General features: G+C 57.0%; 1 protein-coding gene across 1 annotated transcript; it reads right to left on the bottom strand.

Annotated features, from left to right (window-relative positions):
* Positions 1-4098: 4098 nt before the first annotated feature.
* On the bottom strand, positions 4099-10263 carry ARSI (arylsulfatase family member I). The gene is made up of 2 exons (XM_069772466.1): positions 9335-10263; positions 4099-8194 (listed from the first exon to the last, which is right to left on the bottom strand). Exons 1-2 carry the CDS (start codon positions 9652-9654, stop codon positions 6793-6795), a joined length of 1722 nt encoding a protein of 573 aa, XP_069628567.1. The 5' UTR covers positions 9655-10263; the 3' UTR covers positions 4099-6792.
* Positions 10264-21682: the final 11419 nt, after the last annotated feature.

The following is a 21682-nucleotide window of genomic DNA, read 5'->3' as shown; positions in this document are numbered from 1 at the left end:
GCCGGGGCAACTGCTTCCCAAACCTGCCACCCGCCCGTGGGGACCAGGGCCCTGCTGGGGACCCCGGCTCCGGGGGCTGCCCGGGGGTCACCCGCCTGCTGCGGGGGTGGGGGAAGTCTAAACTGCAAATATTAAAGGCAAATTAAAGGACGTGGCAGTGGTAGAATAATTGGGGCAAAAAAGGGTTTCCATGGAAACTGTGGTTTCCATGTTGCAGGAGGATGCTGTCGCCCCGGCAACTGCTTCCCCCCCCCTCCCAAATACAGGCCCTGCTGGTGCCCGCAGTGGCATCCCTCTGGGGTCTGGGGGGCTGTGGGATGGGGGACACGCTGTGGCGAGTGGGAGCAGCTGGAGCAGAAGTGTGTCAGGAGAAGCTGGAGAAACCATGGCAGGTCCCCAGGTCCCCAAACCGGCCTGCCATCAGCCAGGGTCCCCGGGGGGGGGGCTGGCCCTGATCGTTCTGCACCAGGGAGCTGCTCCCCACTCCCCCCCTTTGCCTGCCAGCTCTCCCCACGGACCCTGGGGCTGCCAGGGGAGCGGGTCCCATGGGTCCCCCCCGCCGTGGGGTGAGCAGCTTGCCCTAAAGCACAAGCTAGAGGGGGAGCAAAAAGGCTGTGTTTTGGGGGGATTTCAGAGCGGGGGTAGGAGGAAGGTCTGCCCCCCCTCCTCAAGCTTTTTGCTGCCTAGTGCATTTAACATAAAAAGAGCACAAAAAGGGCAATACAAGTAGAGTAATGAGGTCCAAGACTGTGGGGGACAGGCTCCCCTCTGAGCCCACCTTGCTTCTGGCATCCCTGGCAGCACCCCTGGGACACCCAGCACCCTCTCCTCCACCTACACCACCCCTTGCACCCTCCCACCTTCTGATCCCCCCAGAAGAGCTTTCTTCTAAGCTTTTGGCCCGTTTCTGGATGATTTTGCAGCAGAAGGAGCCCCCGCCGTCCCGGGAGAAGGGGCTCCCACCACCGACCAGGAGAGCATTGCCTTTGGCAGCTGAGATGGATTGAGTTCCCTTTCAGGCTGCCATGGAAGGGTTAAAAGGAAAAGAAAAGGCTCTAACCAGACAAAAATAGGGAGAAATCTTTGAGAAGAGAGAGAGAAGGAGGAGCGGAGAGAGGGAGAGAAGAAAGGAGGTGGAAGTGGAGGAGGACAGCAAGTGGCGGAGTGAGGAAGAAGAGGGGGAGGAGGAGAAAGGTCTAATGGCTTTTCCATTAATTGCACCATTACCCACCTTCATCCCCAACTTGCATCCCCGCATCCAGCCTCCCGCTCCCACGTGGCCCAGCCAGAGAGGACCCTGTGGCCCTGGTGGCAGGACAGGGACCTGCTTCCCACCCATGGGCAAAGGGACAGGGCCATGGTCCCCAAGGGCTGGTGGCCTTTGGACCCACCCTGGCCATGCCACCATGCAAGAAGAGCACACCAGGCACCCTCACTCGGAGTGAGCATGATGCACGTGTGGGATCTGTGCCCTGGGGCTATGATGGTCCCCAAAAACGCCTCCCTGCCTGTGCATGTCTCCTCCCCATCCCATTCCCACGTGAAAAGGGGTTTCATTTGCCACCCCCGGGGCTGTGCCGGGAGGCGGGGGGCTGCTGCGGGGGCCGCCGCAGCCGGATGCTCAGGGGAGTGCTCTCCTCCTCCAGCTTTTTGGTGCCGGTCCCCAGCAGCCCCTCGGAGCCGAAGGGTGAGAGGAAGACCCCCCCAAGCTGGAGACCCATGGATGCCCGTGGGCAGGTGTGTGCCCCCACTTTGCTTCCACCTGCTCTAATATATGTGTCCCCGTGGGCGCTGCAGTGTGACCTGCCCCTCCTTCCCGCGCCCACCCCCACGCTAGCACGCGTGTTCAGCCCCACATGTGTGACTTGGCGTGCTCCTGGAGCCGGGAGGAGGGATCTCTCCCTTCCGTCCCCCCAGGGCCCCTGCTGCACCCCTGACCCCCATGCCCCAAACTCCTCGCCTGGGGCAGGGGGTGATGGCAAAGCCCCCCATGGGGACCCTGCCTTCCTCCCCGGGTTTCTCCTGCCTGGCAGAGACACGGCTCTCCAGGAAGGGTTTCTCCCTTCCTGCCCTCCTCTGTCTTCAGTTTTTTTCCCTTTTCCTCAGCATTTTTCCCTCTCTGAGGGTGAGGGGGTGTCAGGCTTCTGGGTGCTGAACACGCTCTGCTTTGCCGATGATGTTTTCCCAAGCGGGAACTGCTGCGTGGCTCCGCTCCCCAGTGCCTGGGGACAACCCAAGGGGAGCAGGAGCTCTGGGTGGGACCTTCCCCCTCCAGGCTGGGGGCTCTCCCTTCAACTCCTAGGGGAGGGGAGCAGTCCCAGCCCTCTCCCAGAGACCTCAGGATCCTCTTTGGATGTCTCTCCTCGGCCAACATCTCTGTTCCCGGCCACCCCAAGATTTGCTCCTGCAGGGTTTTGCAGAGCCAAGCTGCTCTCCTGCTGCCGTGCTTGGGTCTGGCCGCCTGATGGAGACCTTCATTCCCAGCGGCTCCTCTCCATCCCCAGGCTGCCTCTCCAGAAATGCCTCCTGCTCTCCCCACGCCTGCTCCAGCTCTACCCTGCTGATATTTAGTTTCTGCATCCCAGCATGGGACTGGCCCAGAATGGGCACCTCAGATCTGATGCCAAATCCCAAGTGCACTGGATGGGCAGCTGTCCCACGGAGCTTGGGGAGGACCAGCGTGTCCCTGGGGGACTGCAGCGGGTCCCCCCCCTCCTCCCAGGGGACAGGGCTTGCCTGGGCCTCAGGGAGCTTGCAGCAGTGCCTTGCATGCAGAACCAGAGGGGCTGCGAATTACATATTGCAGAGATCCCGAAATTACTGGGACAGTTTCACACGCAAGCTGGGGTCTGGGGGATGCTCAGTTGTTGTCCTCTAGGAAGCTGAATTTGGGGTTATTTTTAGATAAAGATTATAAATACCATGGTAAGGAGAGCTGATTTACATTTAGGGTTGTGTTTGCAAATGTGCCCTGTCCCTGCGGGCCCCAGCACTCGCTTCTGTGGCCACATGAGACTGCTTTTGGTCCCCAGGGCCACCCTCTCCCTGACACCAGGGACTGTGGGCAGGTATCCTCCTGTGGACATGGCCATGGATAGCTGGGGACTCCCAGCAGGTACCACACAGCTCCCTGGGGCCATCGTGTGCTGGGTCTGCGTGGGGAGAAACCTCTGCAAAACCACATGTCCTCGGACCCCTGGAAGGAGAAAGGATGCGACTGCCTGGCATGAGATACAGCCCCTGGTCTAGAGCACCTTCTCCCCAGCATGAGGTGCCCAGAGTGCCCTGCTGCCCTCCCACCACAGCAGTTTGTGGAGATGTCCATCTCCTTTCCTACTACTGGGCTTCTTCCCTTCCCTCTCTCAGGTAGAAAATGCCTGTAGGGCTGGAGAGGCTCCGAGGTACCCCCAATCCTGCCTGACCCCCCCCCCATCCCCATCCCCATCCTCATCCTATCCCCCTCCCCATCTCCAACACATCCCAACTCCCTCCAGCCAGGAGGGTGGAGGCAGCAGTCCATCCCAACGGAGGTGAGGTAGACACCACCCCTCCATCCCACCCCGCTCCCACCTCCTCCCAGCCCAGAGCCCCGATGGCCCCAGATCCATCCCCCTGCCCCATCCCCTCCGCAGGGCCCCATCCTGCACCCAGCTTCTGCCCAGGGTTTGGAGGAGCCTTGGGCTTGCACTGCTCTTTGAAGGGTGGTTGGGAAGGAGGGGACCGCTCAGTCTGTGTGCAAACACATCTGGGTGCAGCATCAGGGCCAGGCAGGGAGCTCCACCACCTGAGCATCTCACCAGCTCCATTAAGCCCTTGACAACCAGAGCACACAGGCACTCCCAAGGGGCTTGAACGGTGTGAAAACACAGGATTTTGGCACTTTGCTGCATTTTTCCCCACAGAGACCATTAATGAGCAGTGGTGGCACAGGGATCCCATGCAGCAGCCACCACCTGCACCTTCCCAGCCCAATGTGCAGATACAGCGGGACTGGAAACCTCGGTGAAGGACAACTGCTCTCCTCAGGTTGGAGGGTCTGTACTCTCAAAGCACCCAGAGATACTCCCACCTACTTTTCCTCTTTGTTTTTGGGGACAGAGACTTTACTTCAACTCTTTCTTTTTGTAAAAATTCAGAATGCAACTTTTTTTAATAAAAAAAAAAAGAACGTAGATCCAACGCTATGGCTAGGCTGACTGCGCGAACCCAACTTCAGCCCAGCAGATCAGAAACTGGAAATGAAGCAAGACCGGACGAACCTTTCCATGGGGATATTAGTAAAATTGAAAGGAGAAAAATCTAACATGTTTTCATGGAAATTTCCATTTTTGAAGAAAAAAAAAAAAAAAAGGACTAAACTTGGATGCGTTTATATAAATATGGAAATGAAAGCCATTTCCCGAGCCTTGTCGCCGCCCCATGGCCAGCCCCGCTCTCCTGCTCCCTCCAGCACTGGTTCTCCCTTTGCCGTGACTCGTGCCCGAGCCCCCTGCAGCCATAACCCTCTGTCCTCCTCCGGCTCTGGCTCAGCCTGCAGCAGCCTCCTCTTCTTCAGCGAAACATTGCTTTTTATTCAGCAACCGGTTGGCTTTGCCAAACAGCAGCTGGCACCGCAGCCCCGCTGCCGATGGGCACACCGGTGGTGCGCATCCCAGGGGACCAGGCTGGACGGTTGAGGTAGTTCGAGGATGCGCAGCATCTTCCCAGGGCTTGCCTCGGCCGGGGTGATGCCGTGGGGACCGGTCCGCATGGAGTGACGTGCTAAGGGAGCCGGGGATGGAGATGGGGCTGATGGAGGAGCTGAGTCCCCCTCTGAAACCTGTCCTTGATGCTGCTGCAGGGCACTTGCCCGTAGGGATGTGGGGAGCCGATGGGATGGCACGGTGACGGGTGTGCACGGAGCAGCTGGGACCGGTGCACACACTGCCACGCTCTGGCTTTGCAAACTCCTTCCCAATTCTACAAGAAGAGGCCTCCTCTGTTCTGCCTCGCTGACAGCTTTTTTTTTCTTTGTTTCTATAGAAAATCCCAATTCCCCCAAATAATCCAGCTAAGAGTAAGAAAAAAAAAAACAAACGTGTCATTGCATTCTCTTCCCGTCCCCGTCCCTCTCTCACACACAGGACTTGAAAGCACACTGAAAGGTATTCAGCGTGCACGTTGCCAATTGTCACATCTTTCAATGACAGATTTTAAATGAATGTTATTTTGCAAGGGAGAGAGAGAGGGGAGGAAAAAAAAAAAAAAAAGAAAGCCCACACTGCTCATCCAAGAGCTGACAAGTCCTAACGGGCCTCATTTTCCAGAGACAAAAATAACTATTTTCAAAATTCACAGCAGGGCCTTCGCCTACACACGCTGCACCAAGAGAAACCTGTGGGGAGAAATGTAAAACACATTGTGTAAATGGAAATGCACCATGCATCCAAAACGCTTTTAAAGCTATTTACCCTCTTTCATCCTCGCCAGCTCTCCTCTGAGCGCACGTATGCACGCTCGCACCCCGCCGAAGGCGCGGGGGCACGGCACTTTGCTGGCTGCCCAAGCTCCCGAGCTACCTGGCCCCCAGTAATCACATGGGTTGGCTCCCCATGGCAGACGGATGATGGGGAGGTGTTTCCCCCCCTACGCGTGCGCTGCTGGGAAAGCGGTGCCCATCTGCGGCGAGGGGATGCGGTGCGGTGCTGGCAGGCGGGAGTCGTCTCCGTCCCCTCCCCACGGCTTCAAAGTCCTGCAGCTACAGAGCAGCACATCACCCTCTGCGGAGACCTTCTTGAGATCTTCCTTCTGCCCCAGGTTCAGCGGTGGGGATGTGAGGATGGGGAGAGCCCCAGCACTGGGAAGGGGCAGCTGGGGGTGGTTGGCTGGTCAGATGCATAGGATGCGTGTGGAGGAACGTGGGTGCCTACAGCCATGCACATGGGGGCGTCTGGCCAGGCAGAACTGTGGATGAAAGGGTCTGCTGGGTGGCTGACCCATGTGAAGTCCACCAGAGCTTGGGGCAAACCTGCCTCCCACATGGGGGGCCGTGAAGAACCATCTGTTCTCTGAGTGCATCCAATCGCATCTCCGTGGGCCATAGTTTCTCACCAGGGCTGTTCCTGTCCCCCCAAGCCAGTGGAGAGGAGAAGCCATGACCCCACATGAGGTCCCTGTAGTAGCAAGGCTGAGTCCAGCCATGGTGGTCTCAGGTCTGACATCCATGGCCAGGAATCCGTCTTTCCACAAAGAAGTATAATAAGGAAACATTGTGGTCTTGGGTTTGGGGGAGGCCTTCAAGTTCCCAGAGCAAGAGCAAAGAAGGCAGCTGCCTGGCAGCAGGCAGAAAGTCGGGAGCACGTATATACAGGGAAATCATGAGGGACAACCTGCAGGCAGAGCCGCTGAGGCTGGCCAGCCCCTCTGCATCACCGCCTCAGGGTCCCGCGCTTCCTCCTGCTGTTGCAATGGCCAACACTTAAAGTTTTCGATTGCCTGCAGAGTCCTTGAGAAAAAGGTCTCTCTCTTTGGAAGGGGCTGTGCGCGGGCCAGCCCAGCTCAGAGGACATGTACACCACCACCGAGCAGCACGGCTCAGTCCGCATCACCCTTCCTCGCCTGCCGGGACCACCTCCCTGTGGCCACCGGTCCAGCCAGAGATGAGAGGTGTTTTGGGGTGAACCCTGGAGCAAGGAAAAGCAAATGGGTGCTGGCCACCTCCCTGTCTGTCCCTCTCCCTCGCTCCCACCCCGCAGCACTGCCGTCCAGAGCTTCATCCTGGCCGGGCTGGGTCGATGCTGGGGGAGTCTCCCGTCAGATGCGGTTGGACATAAGTCTGGTGTTCAGCTTGCGGAAGAAGGAGCGCAGCTTGCAGATCTTGCACTTCTTCTTCTTGTTCCTACTTTTCAGGGGCTCTCCACCACCTTCCCACTCCTCTGCATCATCCTCGCTGGCCCAAGGTCCCCAGGCACCGCCGTTGAAGTCCGGGTGAGCCCGTGGGTTCTCTGCAGGGTACCGCACCGGGATGGCTGTCCGGTTGTAGTGCACCAACCTCATCAGGAGGGTCCTGACCACATCTGGGCGCTGGTCTGAGAGGTCGTAGCGCTCGTAGGGGTCGGCAGTGATGTTGAAGAGCCACACAGACTTCCTCAGGCCGTCGGTGAGACGCTCCAGGTTCCACCAGCTCCCCGGGAAATTGGTCAGGGTCTGTGGAGGGATCCAGTCGCTGTATCCAGGGTCACCAGTGAGGAGCTTCCACTCCCCAACCCGGATGGAGGCTTGCACGGCTGTGTTCCAGATGCCGAAGCCATCCTCCAAGGAGCCGTATTTGGCGTGGTTGTACAGGGGGTCGATGTTGTGTAGGATTTCAGTTCGTGGCGAATCCTTGCCCTCGCTGATGGCAGGCCAGACGTTATAGCCATCCAAGCCTGGGACATTGCTCAGGTTGCCCCTGGCCAGGCTGACCAGAGTCGGGTACCAGTCCGTGATGTGAACCAGTGCCCAGCTGGTCCGGCGCTTGCGCTTGATCAGGGGACTGTGGACAAAACCGATGCCACGGACTCCCCCTTCCCAGTACGTCCCTTTGCGGCCCCGTAATGGCCAGTTGCTTCCCCCGGAGAAGGTCTGCCCGCCATTGTCAGTGGAGAATACGATCACGCTGTTGTCGTAATAACCGTACTTCTTGAGGGCCCAGGTGATGTTCTTCACCGCCTCGTCCATGCACGTTACCATGGCGGCGTACTTGCGGCGAGCGACGTTGCCCATGGAGCGGTAGCGGTAGATGTACTCCTTGGGTGACTGCAGAGGTGTGTGGACCGCTTGGAAGGCCACGTAGATGAAGATGGGCTCCTTGGGGCTGTGGGATGCCAGGATCTTGCTGACACGCTGGGCATAGAGGAGAGTGGAGTACTTCCCACTCTGATCCCAAGCCACGTCCTCCCCTTCGTGTAGGTCGTAGCCGCAGACACCTGGCCCATCGCAGTTGTCATAGGTGTAGTAGTCCACGTTGCCCGTCAGGGAGCCCAGGAAGGTGTCGAAGCCCCGACGGGTGGGCAGGCACTCCTTCTTGTAGAAGCCAAGGTGCCACTTGCCCACCATGTGCGTGGAGTAACCGGCTTCCTGCAGCTTCTGTGGCAGGGTGACCTGGTCGAGGGGCAGGCAGTTGGGTTGCCGAGGGCGGATGATGGAGTGCTGCAGACCTGTGTGGATCTGGTACCTGCCGGGGAAGAGACAAGAAGAATCAATGGGGAGCAGCGCTGGGTGGGGACATGGTGGCACTTTATGTACAGGAGACCCCAAATGCATGCAGCTCTCCATGTCACCCCACCCAAACCCATGGAGCAAGCTCCATGCCAGAGACAGGGAGCTCCTCATCCATCCAAAAGTATCAAAAGCAGATTAAAAAAAAAAAAAAAAAGAGAGGGAGCTCAGTAGACATCTCAAAAGCACACTGAGCTGCTCTCCCAGGATGCCACCAGCAGCTGGCCCTGCTGCTGCCAGCCCAGGGGAGCTGGCTGGGCTCTGCCAGGGCTGAGCAGCACTATCAAGAGTTGTCTACTGATCCCTAGAGGCTGGCAGTGCCCCACCTGGGTGCCCACACATCCCTGTCCTCCCCTGCTTTGCACACCCTGGAGATGCCTGGATCCCTCTGGAGCCACCAGGAGAGAATAGAGACCTTTGCCCAGACCCCGGTGGGCTCCACCAGCCCCAGGCAGTAGGTGACCACATCCATAGGCACATCCCTGGGGCTCACTCCTCAGCAGGAGACGATTTGATGGAATCTGCCTCCTATGGTGAGTGCTGACCTCCCAGCCCTGCTCCAGGGAAAGCCCCATCTGTTCCAGGAGGCAGAAGGGCCCAGGATCAGGGGAGATCTGGCTGTGCCTCCATGGAAGAGTGCGATGGACCAGCATCCAGCCTGCCCTGGCCAGTGCAGCACTGAACACACAAGTAGGAAAAGCACGGTCCAAGGGACTTGTAGATGGAGGTGAGAATGATCCTTCGACCCCACAGCCCAGCAGCAGATCCTCAAGGGCCAGTGTGACAGCAACATGGGAATGCCCTGGGGACACAGCTCTTCGCCAAAGACCACCCTCTCCCAAAGTGATGTCTGTTACCCAATGGCATCTGCATTTTGGGCATTACCATGTGCCACGATTTATCTCATGAGAAAATCAACCATTTACCCAGGGAGTCTTCTAGAGAAAGCCAGCAAGATACCTTTGTCTGGAGGATCTCCATCATCTGCCAATATACGAGGGCATCTGTCTCGTGGTGAGCTGGGGTTAAGCCCCACAGAGCTAAGGAAGGGATGGAAGTGGGGACACGAGTGGGGTGTGAGCAGGCGCTGGCTTACCTGCCGGTTATCAGCTGGCTCCGGGACGGGGTGCAGATGGGTTGGATGTAGTAGTTCTCCAGCTTAACACCCTCTGCTGCCAGCCTGTCCAGCGTTGGCGTCTGGATATCTGAGCCATGATACCCGACGTCATGGTAGCCCTGGTCATCAGTCAGAATGAAGATGATGTGGGGTGGCCTGGTGAAGGCGGGAGGCAGCGATTTCTCCATGGGGTCCGTGGCCACGTCGGCCACCAAACTGGGTTTCATCCAGTCCCAGGATAAATAGCCAAAGCTGAGCAGGCTGACGAGCGAGAAGCCCGTGAGGGCATAGACGGCCATCCCGGAGCACACAGTGCTGCCTGTAAAGGGAGCTACTGTCCCGGCATCGTCTCAGAGCCACAGAAACAGGAGGTCTCCCCCTCCTCCAGGAGAGTCCCCCGACCTAGGGGATGATCCCCAAAACCCCTGCAGCCAGTTTTGCGGGAGCAGCTCCCATGAAGGCACCCTCGCGCACACACAAAGAGCTTAATCCGCCAGGGCTGGGTTGCCTTCAGTCAAAAGAAAATAACCCTCACGCCGCTCCAATCAAACACATCTGCACGGCAGGACGGGCTCCTCGCAGTGATTAACGGCAGCTCCAGAGCTGCTCACCAAGCGTCCTGAGCGCTAGAAACACTCCCTGGCTTCTTGGCGTTTTCTCGCCAGTGTTATTTCTTTATGAAGAACCCCATAAAAACCTCACCGGAGAAAGTAGCTGGCTTCTCCTCCGCTCCAGCCCTGCGCCTGCCTGGCTATCCAGACGGCTCACTCGGGATACGATGATCCTTTTCTTTAAACTCCTGCGGAAGAGGGTGCTAAAGTTCAAGCCCAGGGGTGTTGAGCTCCCCTCCTCACTCTCCGGGGAAGAGCCGCCCTCTCCTTTTCCCACCCTCCGCTCCAAGGCAGAGAGTCCCAACATCTGCCTGGGACGTGGGCTAAGCCGCCAGGTTTATGGGGAGCCTCAGGCTCGGCCCCTCCCAGCTCAGCAGCTCCAGGAAAAAGCTAGGAAGCCCCAGAGCGTGCAGGGTCCTAAGCGTGGCATTCCCCGAGCCGCCGATGCTTTCCTCCCCGCTTGCCCCGAGACGTGTGACACGTGGGCCAGGGCCCTGGTGGGATGCTCAGCTGAAGCCCCCCCCAGCATCCAGCCAGGGAGGGCAGCAGGAAGGGCTGGGTCCCTGGAGGGGGGGGTTGCTGGGGCCAGTTGCTCGCGCTGCCAGAATCACCATCCAAATAAATCCTGGGCAAGGGGAAGCTGCAAAAACTTGTTGGGACACCCCCAGTGTTGAATAAAACCACCCAGGGGCACGCAGAGCACTACAGAGTGGGGTGGGTTCTGCTGCACCCGTTTTCCAAGTGGGGAAACTGAGGCAGAGAGGGGCCACCAGCCAGGGGCAAGGTTTGGTGTGAACTAGAGATCTCGGCCAATGCGGGGGCACTGGGCTGAACTTGGGGTGCAGGCACAAGGGGCCAGGTCGGTGCCCTGATGCTTCAGGGGAGCTTTTGGGAGAGATGAGCGATGCTCCTGTGTAACTCCTTTCGCAGGGCCAGCATTCATCAGGCACCAGGAAGCCATCGTGCCTGCCATGCATCTCGCCCCCTCGACTTTCCCAAGGGCAGGACTTGGCCCAGGAAGGGGGAATTTTGGTAGCACAAACCCACCCATGTTCACCCACCCCTGGCAGAGCCGGGAGCTGAGCCCTGTGGCTGTTCGCACCGTACCGATGGGGACCCGAGGGGTCCCAACACACAGGGCACCCCAACACAGCCCCCCCCCCAGCCCACGCACCCTGCCTGCCTTTAGGACCGCGGGGCTGCAGTGGCGGGGGCTCGCTGGGGGCTTTGGGAAGGCTCTGCCTGTGCTTCTGCAAGGGCTGGCTCAGAGGAACAGCGGAGCCAGATGGCTCCCGGCCCCCTACCCTGGGCCTCCCCCCTTGTCCCCAAGCCCAGGCTTCCCTCCTCCAGGTCCCCTCCGTGTCCCCTCTCCTGGATCCCCTCCTCTGGGTCCCCTCCCTGGACTCCCCCCACGCTCTCTGCCCCAAGCACTGCCCTTCCCCCGACACCTCCAGCCCCCCCCGTGCCCCACATCTCCCCACTGCCCCACATTATCCTGCCCCACATTATCCTGCCCCATGGGACCTCAGGCACTGCGGAGGAGGGGGCAGGAGGGAGCACAAGGCTGCCTGCTCCCAGGGACAAGGGTGACTCCCAGGAAAGGCAAAGGGAAGGTGGGCTTCTCCCTCCTGGCTTTAGACACAGGCGGAGGAGACGAGGACAAGGATGGGGACGGGGAGAGGCAGAGAGCCTGCTTCTGCTGGGGCTCGGGGGGGTTACGGGAGCACAGGGAGGGTTGCAGGGGGACAGGATTGGGAGGCAGGCATGGATAGCTGTTTTCTGCACCCTTCTCTGCTGGTGGAAACCCTTGCTCGCTCAAAGAAGTGCAGCAGGGCTGGGTCGAGCCCTTCAGTGAGGTTTGATTAATCCCTGGGGGTTCATCACTCATTTCTTCTGCCCGCTCCTCTTCTCCCTTTCCCTCACTCCTTCCCACCACTCACCTGCCTCCGGCATGTCTCCCTTTTCTCCCCTGACATCTTTAGCTTTGAACAATTCCCTCCTCTTGGAAAAATCTGGACCTGACTGAAGGGGAATAGAGGTGGTGGGTAGTTCAGGACCCCCAACTCCTGGGTCCTGTGTGCTCCTCCACTGTTCCCTATGGACACCCGCAGCCTAGGCAGACCTCTCTGTGCCCTCCTTGAGCTATCTGGGGCTGCAGGGCTCCCCGAGCATCCTGACCTGTGGCCCCATACACATGGCTCCATGCACACCTTGGACCAGAGACAGAGTTATCACCAGGGATTATAATCACAGCTCTTTCCAATTAACAAATAATAGTCAGTTTGGGTGAATATTACAGATCAGAGAGGAAACTGGAGATGTGGGGCCTGAGATGCAGCAAAGAAAGTGTGTTGAAGGCAGCACAGACCACTGATAAACTGCGTCTTGTTTGGAACTGGAGGATTGAGCAGGGAGGGAGGTGCAGGAGGGGGCAGAAGAAGGGATGTGCCGGCTGCAGGAATGGGCCTGGAGCCCACCTCTGAGGAGCAAAAGCAGAGCCAAGCACTTCACGAGTGCATGGATTTGCTGCTGCAGCGGCTTCTGCAGCCACTTGGTGGGTCACATCCTGCTCACGCCTTCAGCAGAGGAAGCACAGGTTGGGAGAGTTGCCCTGAATTTAGTTTGCTGTCGATGGCCAGAGCTCAGAGGGTTGAAAGGAGGGAAGGAACCAACAGCAGAGACGTGGGCACATGCTGGCACGGAGAGGGGACCTTCTGTGCCTGGCCAGGGCAGCTGGCTCAGGCAAATCAGTGGCGAGTCTGAGCTGGCCCCAGGTCTGGGGAGGAAACAGCGGGGTTAACTCAGCTCAGGGAGCTTTTCCAAGAGCCAAAGGGTGAATAAATAGTGAATTTGTTGGCAGTGACCCTGCTTTGAAGGTCTGGGGACAGCTGGCTGGGTCCCAGCAGCACACGAATATCTCCTGGGGAAGGGGGATGCACAGCCTGGGTTCTCCTCCAAGAATTGATAAAAAGGTGAAAAGCAGCAAGGGGTATGGGGAAACTGCTCTAGATCCCAGGAGAAATGGGGTGCAATGCGACCCTCAAACCAGCCCCACTGAAATCATCTGACGGGGAGGCAGGAGGTGGGAGCAGCTGGGAGGAAGGAGGAGGAAGAGGAAGAAATGTCAGCTCTGGAGTTTCAGGGTCAGGACGATTTAAGCCAGCTGCTCTGAGAATGATTAATACATCACAAGGTCTAGGGATGGAAAAAGTACTCAGGGCCTGCAGTCACCCCCCCAGCCACTCTTAATTCAAGGCAGTCACTCGTCCAGCCTCACTCAAAGATGTCTCAAGAGCCAGGAGCTTCTTTGGAGAGCTCCAGCGCATTGCACAACGGGGAGGTTTCCCCTGGCAGCCAGCCTGGCCATGGATGCTGAGCCAGCCGGCGGACCCTGCCTGCTTCGGTCCTGCATCCGCCCAGGCAAGGACAGCCCCACTCCTCCCCGTCACATCAACCGCTGTGACAAAACATGCTGAATCTCCCTCCCAGCCTGATCCGTGGTGGTTTTACCAGTTCAAGGTGATGGGGAGCCCCATCGGGTGAGCTGGGTGCTGGCTATGGGGCCAGCAGTGGCTCTGTGGACAGAGCATCACCCACCCGCACCCCATCCGAGCTTCCCCAACCCAGAGCATCACCCACCCGCACCCCATCCGAGCTTCCCCAACCCAGAGCATCACCCACCCGCATCCCAGCCGAGCTTCCCCAATCCAGAGCATCACCCACCCGCACCCCAGCCCAGCACTTCCACATGCCTGCAGGCCCTTTCCAGCTGGGACCAAGCCCCCAGTGCTGAGAAATCATGCAGCAGCCAGGGTAAAGCCATCAGCCAAAGTCCAATATGCTCCATTTTGGTGTTTTCAGCCCAGTGGCATGACCTGCGAGGCAGCAAACCCTGACCAGCGCCTGGGCCAGGTCCCTCCATGTCCCTGCAGCTGGCACAGCTCCTTGCATTTGCACAGCTGGTTCTCTAACCAAATATTTAAATACTACCTCTTTTTTTTTTTAAATTTTTTATTAATTTTATGTGGCCTGGGGCAAGAATGAAAATAATCACAGCCCTTCCTGCTTTTTTCTCCCCACCGCCCCCCGGCTCCAGCCGCACTTGCGTTTTGGCTCTGAAAACGCTCACTGCAAACGGGGTTATGCAAACAGGCTCCGCATATTTCTCAGCGCCTGCGATCTGCCACGAGGGCCACACAGCAAAGTTTAAAACTAAGCCTCAAATCTTTTTTTTTTTTTTCCCCCCCTTTTCTTTATTTTTTAACCCTTCCCGGGGCCAGAGCCCCTTCAGCCCTCAATACTGCCTTTCTCTCACCATCAATGGGGCATTATGGCAGAGGAATTATTGAAAGCAGAACTCCCAGGCTTTACAATGGGAGCTCTGTGCAAGGCAAATATTGCACAATCTGTTTGCACGCCGTCAGCTTGGTGCCCTTCCCCCTCGGCAGCCCCGCTCACGCCTCGGCCTCCGGCCTACCGAAATGGGACTTTAAAAATAAGAAATATGAAAGGTTTTTAATAAGTCCCCTCTCTCCTTCTTCAGAGCAAGACATTTGACCTAACAGGGCATCAGGGAGCCGAGCCCGGCCTTGAAAAAACACAGCGCGTTGCTCTCGCCTCTTAGATGTTTAAGGGTTTCCGCTCTCCCCGGCCAACGTGTGATGCATTTACTTTTTTATTGGCATGATGAAAGAGCCTAGGCAAGTCTGGAAAAGAAGGGAGCAGTCCCAGGGATGGAGAGAGCTTGTTGTTTTGTCTAGAAGGGGTAAAAAAAGGCTGAGAGGAGGGGGCGGCCAAGCAATTCGTGGGGAAGGAAGGAGGCTGGAGGCATCGCCATTCCGAAGCCTGGCAGAGGATGAGGCTGGAGGCGAATGCCTCTCCATTGGCTTTGGGAGCGTCCAAGAGGTCCTGGCCATCATGCCCTTGGCCAGGACCTGTCTCCTCCCCACCAGCCCCCAAAATCACATTTTCCCACTCCAGGACCTCATTTTGCCCACCCCAAGCCTAGCATCTCCCTGCCTCCAGCCACATGGATCCTGTGGATAGAAGCCGATTTTCTAGCCGCAACCGCTGCGGTGGGACCTTGACCAGATTACAAGGATGGGGCTTGGTTTGGGGGAACTTGGAGGTTTTTGAATACACCATAATTTGCTCTCTGGAAGCTGGAGCCAGGGGAGGAGAAAACAGCAAATCTGCATCAGTTCCTGCTTATGCAACCCTCATAATCGTTAAAGGAACAAGGAGTGTTGCAGCAGCAGCCATGACGTGGGATGCCAAAGCCATGGGGGGTAGCACGTTATGGGGGCAGAGAGGAGAGCATCAGCCATCCCTCTGACAAGGGCTCGTCAGCACTGGTGGATGTTGTTCTTGGAGCCAAACGGCCTTTTTTTTCAATACCCTACCCGTATTTCATGCCATTTGCGCAGTTGAAAATAATCATCATCATCAAAACGCACTTAGAAGACGTAGCACAATATTAAGAGTCTTTTCTAATGTAAACCATAGCTTCTAACAACACATGTTGGGCTTGGTCAGGGTTTGCTCCTGATCAAACCACTGCTGCTCCCCTTCCTCCTCTCCCGGTTGCCCAGCACTAGCAAAATACGAATGAAAGCCCTAAATAAGAGCAGTTCGTCTCTTAGGCTAAGGAATTTTTCTTCCGTTTTTGGTCAGTGATGATACATCTCAATGATTCTGCAAATCCTCCTGTGAAATGACTCCTATGCCTTCCTGCTCATGTTTGTTTTCTTCCTTCCCCTTCATTCAGGAGACTTCAGTCCATCAGCTCCCCTTCCTTCATATAATATTCCTCCCCTTGCCTTTCCCCACCTCCCGGGAAACTGCAGCTTGCCGCCTTCTCCTCTCCTCTCTCTAACGACTGGCGTGCTTGCTTTGAAGAGCTGGAGAGGAGCCCATGGGTTTGGCACCGCTCCTTTCTTCCCATGCCTTATGGCAAGCTTTCCACATCGCCTGGGTGCTCTCCCTCCTCTCCCCCCTTCCCAAGCCCAAAATCCAGCCCTCCCCGTAAGCGAGGCGCTCCCCGCTGCAGCTTCCCAGCAGAGCCCTGGGGCTCGCGTGATGGCTGGCAGTCTGGCTGGAGAGTTCCCGGTCAATGTGAACCAGGGATGGATTGGGAAGTGGATCCCCACAGGATTCGGGGAGGATGTCAGGGGAAACAACTCAAGTCTGGCTTCACACACAGGACGGGCTGGAGGCGAGGAACCTGCCTGTGTGCGGCAGCATTTGATGGAAATCTAGAGAGCACGCTGGGTGGGTGGGTTTGTGCCCAGTCCCATCAGGCTCTCATGGTTCATGCTCCTGGGCTGAACACTGCTCTGCCCCCAACACACACACCTTCCAGAAGGACCGACCTTTGCTAAAAAAAAATAGTATAAAAAAAGAGTCAGCGGTTCCCTGGCCTCCAAGGTCTCCCTTTGAAGAAGCAGAGAAGGTCCCAAGGCGGCGGAAGGAAGGATTTAAGCATTTAGCATAGCTGGTTTCTGGCAGAGCTGCCGTGTGACCCTGACATTGGCTTTCCCAGCCTATTGATTTTGGACTCCCCCACCTTCATTCCTGACACGATTTATGATGGGATACACAGAAACTCCTCAATCCTCAAAGTATGCAAGATACTGGCATCACCTCCAGCCTCACCCGGGCTGAGGAAGAAAGAGCAATTCTTCCCAGCACCCGCCTGGCAAACATCCCTCCATCCCATAGCCACGTCGGGCTGCACCCCGGCGCCGTCGGTAAAGCCCCCGGACAGCCAAGGGCTGTTCCCCTCTCACCACGAGACAAGCGCCATCGCTGTCCCCAGGAAGGCTGCTCTCTTCCAAGGAGCAGCCATGGCAGGCAGGTGCCCAGGGACCCAGCACGCTCCCGGGTCCATGGGAGCAACCCCATCCCCTCTACCTCCTCCAAAGACCCCACTGGGGTCCTGGCTCCCCTCCCAAGCCACAGCACAGCAGGGGACCAGCCACCCACTCCCCAGGGCTGGGCAGCCTCCTGGCTCCCGTCTGCCCTTAGCTTCCATCTCCCCTTTCAGGTGCAACCTCTTCAAAGGCAGCCAGTGGGTTTTGGCTGGCAGGAGATGCAACAGCCGGTGGGCAGGATGCCTGCCCGGAGCTCTGCCCACCACCCCAAGCCAAGGCATGGAGAAGGAGGATGATGAGGATGAAGCCCGGCACTCCCCAGTTTGGCTCGGGTGCTTGCCCCAGACAAGGAGCCCTTTCTTGCTGAGGGAGCTCACAGTAGGGCAGGGCAGGATGGCCTGAGCACCCTGCTTGTTTATAACCCCGGTTCAGCGCAAGGAAAACACACCTGCCTGTGCCAGCCGGGCTTGCACCTGTAAACTGTTAGGGCAAACGGCTGCCTGTTTACCCGAGGAGGTGTTTTCCTTAGCACCCGGGGGGCTGGTGTGGAGGGGCTGCTCCTCCTCCCCCAGCACCAAGGGTTGTTTTCCATCCTGGCAGAAGAGGAAGGTGGAAAGCTCAGGAGGGGCATTTCAAAGGGTTTTGCATCAAGGCTGGCCACAACCGAGCCGCTGGAGCAAGAAGAGGGCAGGGAGCATGGCTGGCCAGAACCTACAGCTCTCCCTTGCCCACCCCGTCTCCGCAGGCAGCGGTGAGCCCTGGGCATGGGTCCTGGCAGCACCCACTCCCGCCATCTCAAAAGGTCTCTGTTCTGTCGAGTGCTGGTGGGGGAGCAGTTCAGAATAGGCAAAGAGCCCGATTAGACATTGCATTACTTAATACAAAAGGTATCAATAATCCAGCAGGAGAAATGAGAGCTCTTTCTCGCCGAGGATGCCAAGAGCACAAATTGCCTTCTTGTAAGAGAAAGGCTTAATTTCCATAGAACATGACAGATTAAAGCACGAGTGGGTGGGTCCACTCTATTATTCATCAGCCTTCACTGCTAACAGGAGAGGGTGTGCTTTGAAGTTTCTTCGAAGGCCCAGGGTGCCCACAGACATTTTATCAGGGTGGAAAGCAAGATACGAAGGGATGGAACTTCGAACACAGCGCTCGCGTTCTCTTCTGCTCTGGGTTTGTAACGCACCAGACTTGTTGCTGCTATTGCTTCCCAAGATGAGTCAAACCAGAAGGTCCTTTTTTAAACCCAGAGACCTGTCTGACTTCTGGACCTAAACCAGAAGAGAAGATGTCCCGGATGACCGTACAGCTGCATAAGTCATGCCCAAAGCCTACCAGAGCTTTCTTGCCTAGCAAGGATTCTTCCCTCCTGAATGGGAAACAGAGCAAAATAATAAAAAGAAAAACCAGTTTCCATCAGCTGAATTTACTGGGGAACACACTGCAGTACTTCACTTGAATGGAAAACTCCAGGAGTGATTCTTCGGGGGCAGCACATTGCATTTGCAGCTAAACTCTGCAGGGTGAGACTGATACATGGAAATAACTTCATTTCAAAGCAGAGGGGCCTGAGGCAGCCTCCTCCCAGAGCCACAGGTCAGGGCGAGCTGTATTTACTCCAGCACAGGCAGCTGCCCACCACACACCTGTAAAACCACCAGACTGAGCAAAGAAACACGGTTACCCAAACAGAAAGCACCAACCCAGCACTGGGACACCCTGCAAGGAAATGTGGGCACCAAACAGGAAAAATGTGGGTAAGGGGTTGGAAGGGGCTGGAAGTCCCAGGCTGGTGCTGGGAGCTGGAGCTGAGCCACAGCATGTGCACCAGGACTCCTGTTGCACGCAAGGACAGTAGATAAATGTGCTCTGCAGACGCCGGATCTGGAGTGCCGTCCCCGTATTTCAAGCCCACCCATTACCATGGAGGGTTTTCTGCTCTCAGTCACAGGCATAACTTACAGGGTGGTTGTTGGGAGGCTTAAAGTACCTATATCAATACTGCAGAGGGTGATTCATGATTATCTGCAGTAATCCAGAAGCTATACAAAATTGCTAATAATAGGTCTTCAAAACCGACATTTTAGTCAAGATAAAAAATGACTGGAACAAAATCCAATCATGCTTTGCTAAAACTATAAATGGAAAGGTATAACCCATATTCAGCTCCCCTAAACATCGAGCTAAATGAAAGCAGGGGATGTAGATCAGCCCCAGGATCCGAGTCAAAGCGGGGAGAAGTTGATTCTTGAACAGGCTGAAAGCGACTCCCAATGCACCGGGTGCCACAGGTCTGACTTAAATCCGGGTTGATGGGGGGGATTTCAGAAGGGGGAAGCGTGAACACGGATTATGTAGCTGCCCTGGTGGCACGTGACGGACTGCGGGCTGGTAACTGCAGAGCTGCCAGAGCCGAGTTTCCAGCTGCAGGGATGTGGATGCGGGGCCCGGCAGGGTTCACAGTCCTATTTAACGCTGCCACGCGATCTGATGCACAGTTACTAGGTGACCAGAGCTCAGGGCTGCAAGGATAACATAGGAACGGCTGCACAGGTCAGCCCTGGTCCAGCTCCTCAGCATCGCGTCTCTGACATGCATCAGGTTGCGGCTCCACATGCAGGGAAGCGGCACGAGGAATGGGACAAATACAGAGCTTGTCCAGGAGGACACCGGGCACGGTTGGAGAGCCCGGCCGGGTCCACACGGTCCTGCCCCACAGCCTGGGATCTCTGCGGCAGGGAGGGCGCAGAGCCTTCCCCAGCCCCAGGTCCCAAAAGTTCCTCTCCCTTGCAGTTCCCACACTCCTCATGCCTCCAAATGCCTGCTTACCCTGTTGGGAAATCTCTTCTCACCCCGCCTGACTTGCACTGTTTCATCTGCCTACGGATCGGATAAGCTGATAAAATGTGCTGAACGCACCAAACGGAGACTGTTCCCTCCATCCGCTCCCCACTGCTGGCTCATCCAAACCAGCGCCACCGCATCCAAGGCCTTGAAAATCTCTTTTGCCATTAACACTGCAACAGAGCACGGCGTTCGCACGGCCAAAGTCAACATGAAATTTGCAGGGATTTTTGTGGTATTGAGGGTAACTTAACGACTGAAGCCTGAGGCAGATTTACTGTCACAATTTTCACCGAGGACTGTAAAATTCAGCATGTTGCAAGCCGGTCGTTAACATTGGCTTTAGGCTTTCACGGTTCTGGCTTGGGAAGTGGCAGCAAACCTTTTCACGTGTTGCCGTGGGACTGTAGGTAAGCGTGGGATCGTAGGTAAGCGTGGGATCTGCTGTTCCCCACCGAACCCCACAGCCCCCTTGGTTTCGGCATAACCAGCCCCTCTTCCATCTTCACCGCCCTTCCCGAGGAAGGTGATGTTTTTTCCCTCCTCCGTCGGGGAGGTCTTCACGGTGAGTCCCAGGTGGGCAAGGAAAGGTGGGGTTTAACCCCATGGCAGCTTCTGGGAGCCTGAGAGAGAAGGATTCTTTCTTGTTTTTTTCCCTACCAAATCATGAGGCATTTCATACTGACCACTTAAATGAAACCAGACTGTTTAGTCCAAACGATTACTCATAAGCAGCATCTAATTACTTCTAGTATTTAAAGAGAAAATAGAAGAATCTCCTTGGAGTATAAACTCAGTGAAGAAGCTGCAGCTGCAAGAGAGCCCGTGTTACCCGGACATGCACCCTCCTTCACATCATACTGCACAGCCGCACCCCAGCACCCCACGTCCCTGGCCCACAGGCACCCCTCGAAGCACCCAGGGGTGCGATCGCCCCTTTCTCCCCTCATCCTTCTATCAATAACAGCATAAGAAACAGATGGGAGCAAGGGGATTTACAAATATACATCCCAATATACCATCTCCATACATGCACTGGTGCACGCACCTCCTGCAACAGAATGAGGGGGAAAATGAAGCCACGCTCCACGGGAAAACAGCAGCCAGCTCTCCGGCCAGGCAGCCCATCCTTCCCAGGGAGGCACAGCCAGCTCCCCACCCGACAGCCCGCTCTCATCAGCAGATAAGATCAGAGGTTGGCAGAGCCACCCTCCTGTCTGGTGCACTGCAGGCTCTTCCCATCCCAGCGACAGATGAAGTTACAAGGGAGCTGGCTGGAGCTCACGGCCGGAGATGCCGTCAAGCCCACACCCGCTGCCCTGGCCTCCTGGGATGGAGGGAGGATGAGACTCCAACTTGGAAACCTCCCAGAGCACTTTAATCTTCTGTCTTGGACAGTGCCTCGGGCTGCTGCTCAGAAACACGGGTTGTCCCTCTAGACACAGAATTGCGAAGATAGTTTTGCGAGAAGCCCCGTGCTCCCTGCCCATGCGGTGCCGCAGGGGGTTGCGGCAGTCTGGAAGGCAAGCGGGAGAGGGAAGAGGTGGCAGGGACCACTGCTTTTCCCCAGGGAAGGCCACAGGGGTTGGGATCTGCAACAAATTCCCCATGGGGCCAAAAGACAACCGGCAGCCCAAGCGTGTGGGCATGGAGGAGGCTGCAGCCTGTGTGTTGTGACATGCCCAGGACAACCACCCGTCGGCACCCTGGGGACATCCCAGGCAGCCAGAGCATGGCCAGAGCAGGAGCAGGAACATCTTCCCTGCTCAGTACCACTTCCAGGTGGTGCAGATGCTCCTGGAGCATCCTTGGCAGTGGCACCTAGCTGCCTCCATCCCAACCTTGTCTGAGTCTGGGGGGCTCCTCCACCAACCCATGTCCCCAAGCCCTGGCATTTCTGGAGCACCAGGAGGTGGAGGGCCAGCTGGCCATGCAGCTCCCTGGTGAGCACAAAGGACAGTTACTGAGCAGCTCTCTGTTTTTCCAAAATTACTCTA

This window comes from Haliaeetus albicilla, chromosome 27, assembly GCF_947461875.1.
Source record: "Haliaeetus albicilla chromosome 27, bHalAlb1.1, whole genome shotgun sequence".
In the NCBI taxonomy this organism is placed as follows: domain Eukaryota; kingdom Metazoa; phylum Chordata; class Aves; order Accipitriformes; family Accipitridae; genus Haliaeetus; species Haliaeetus albicilla.
The sequence above is the reverse complement of the archived record's forward strand: the minus strand, read 5'-3'. Positions and strand labels throughout refer to the sequence as shown.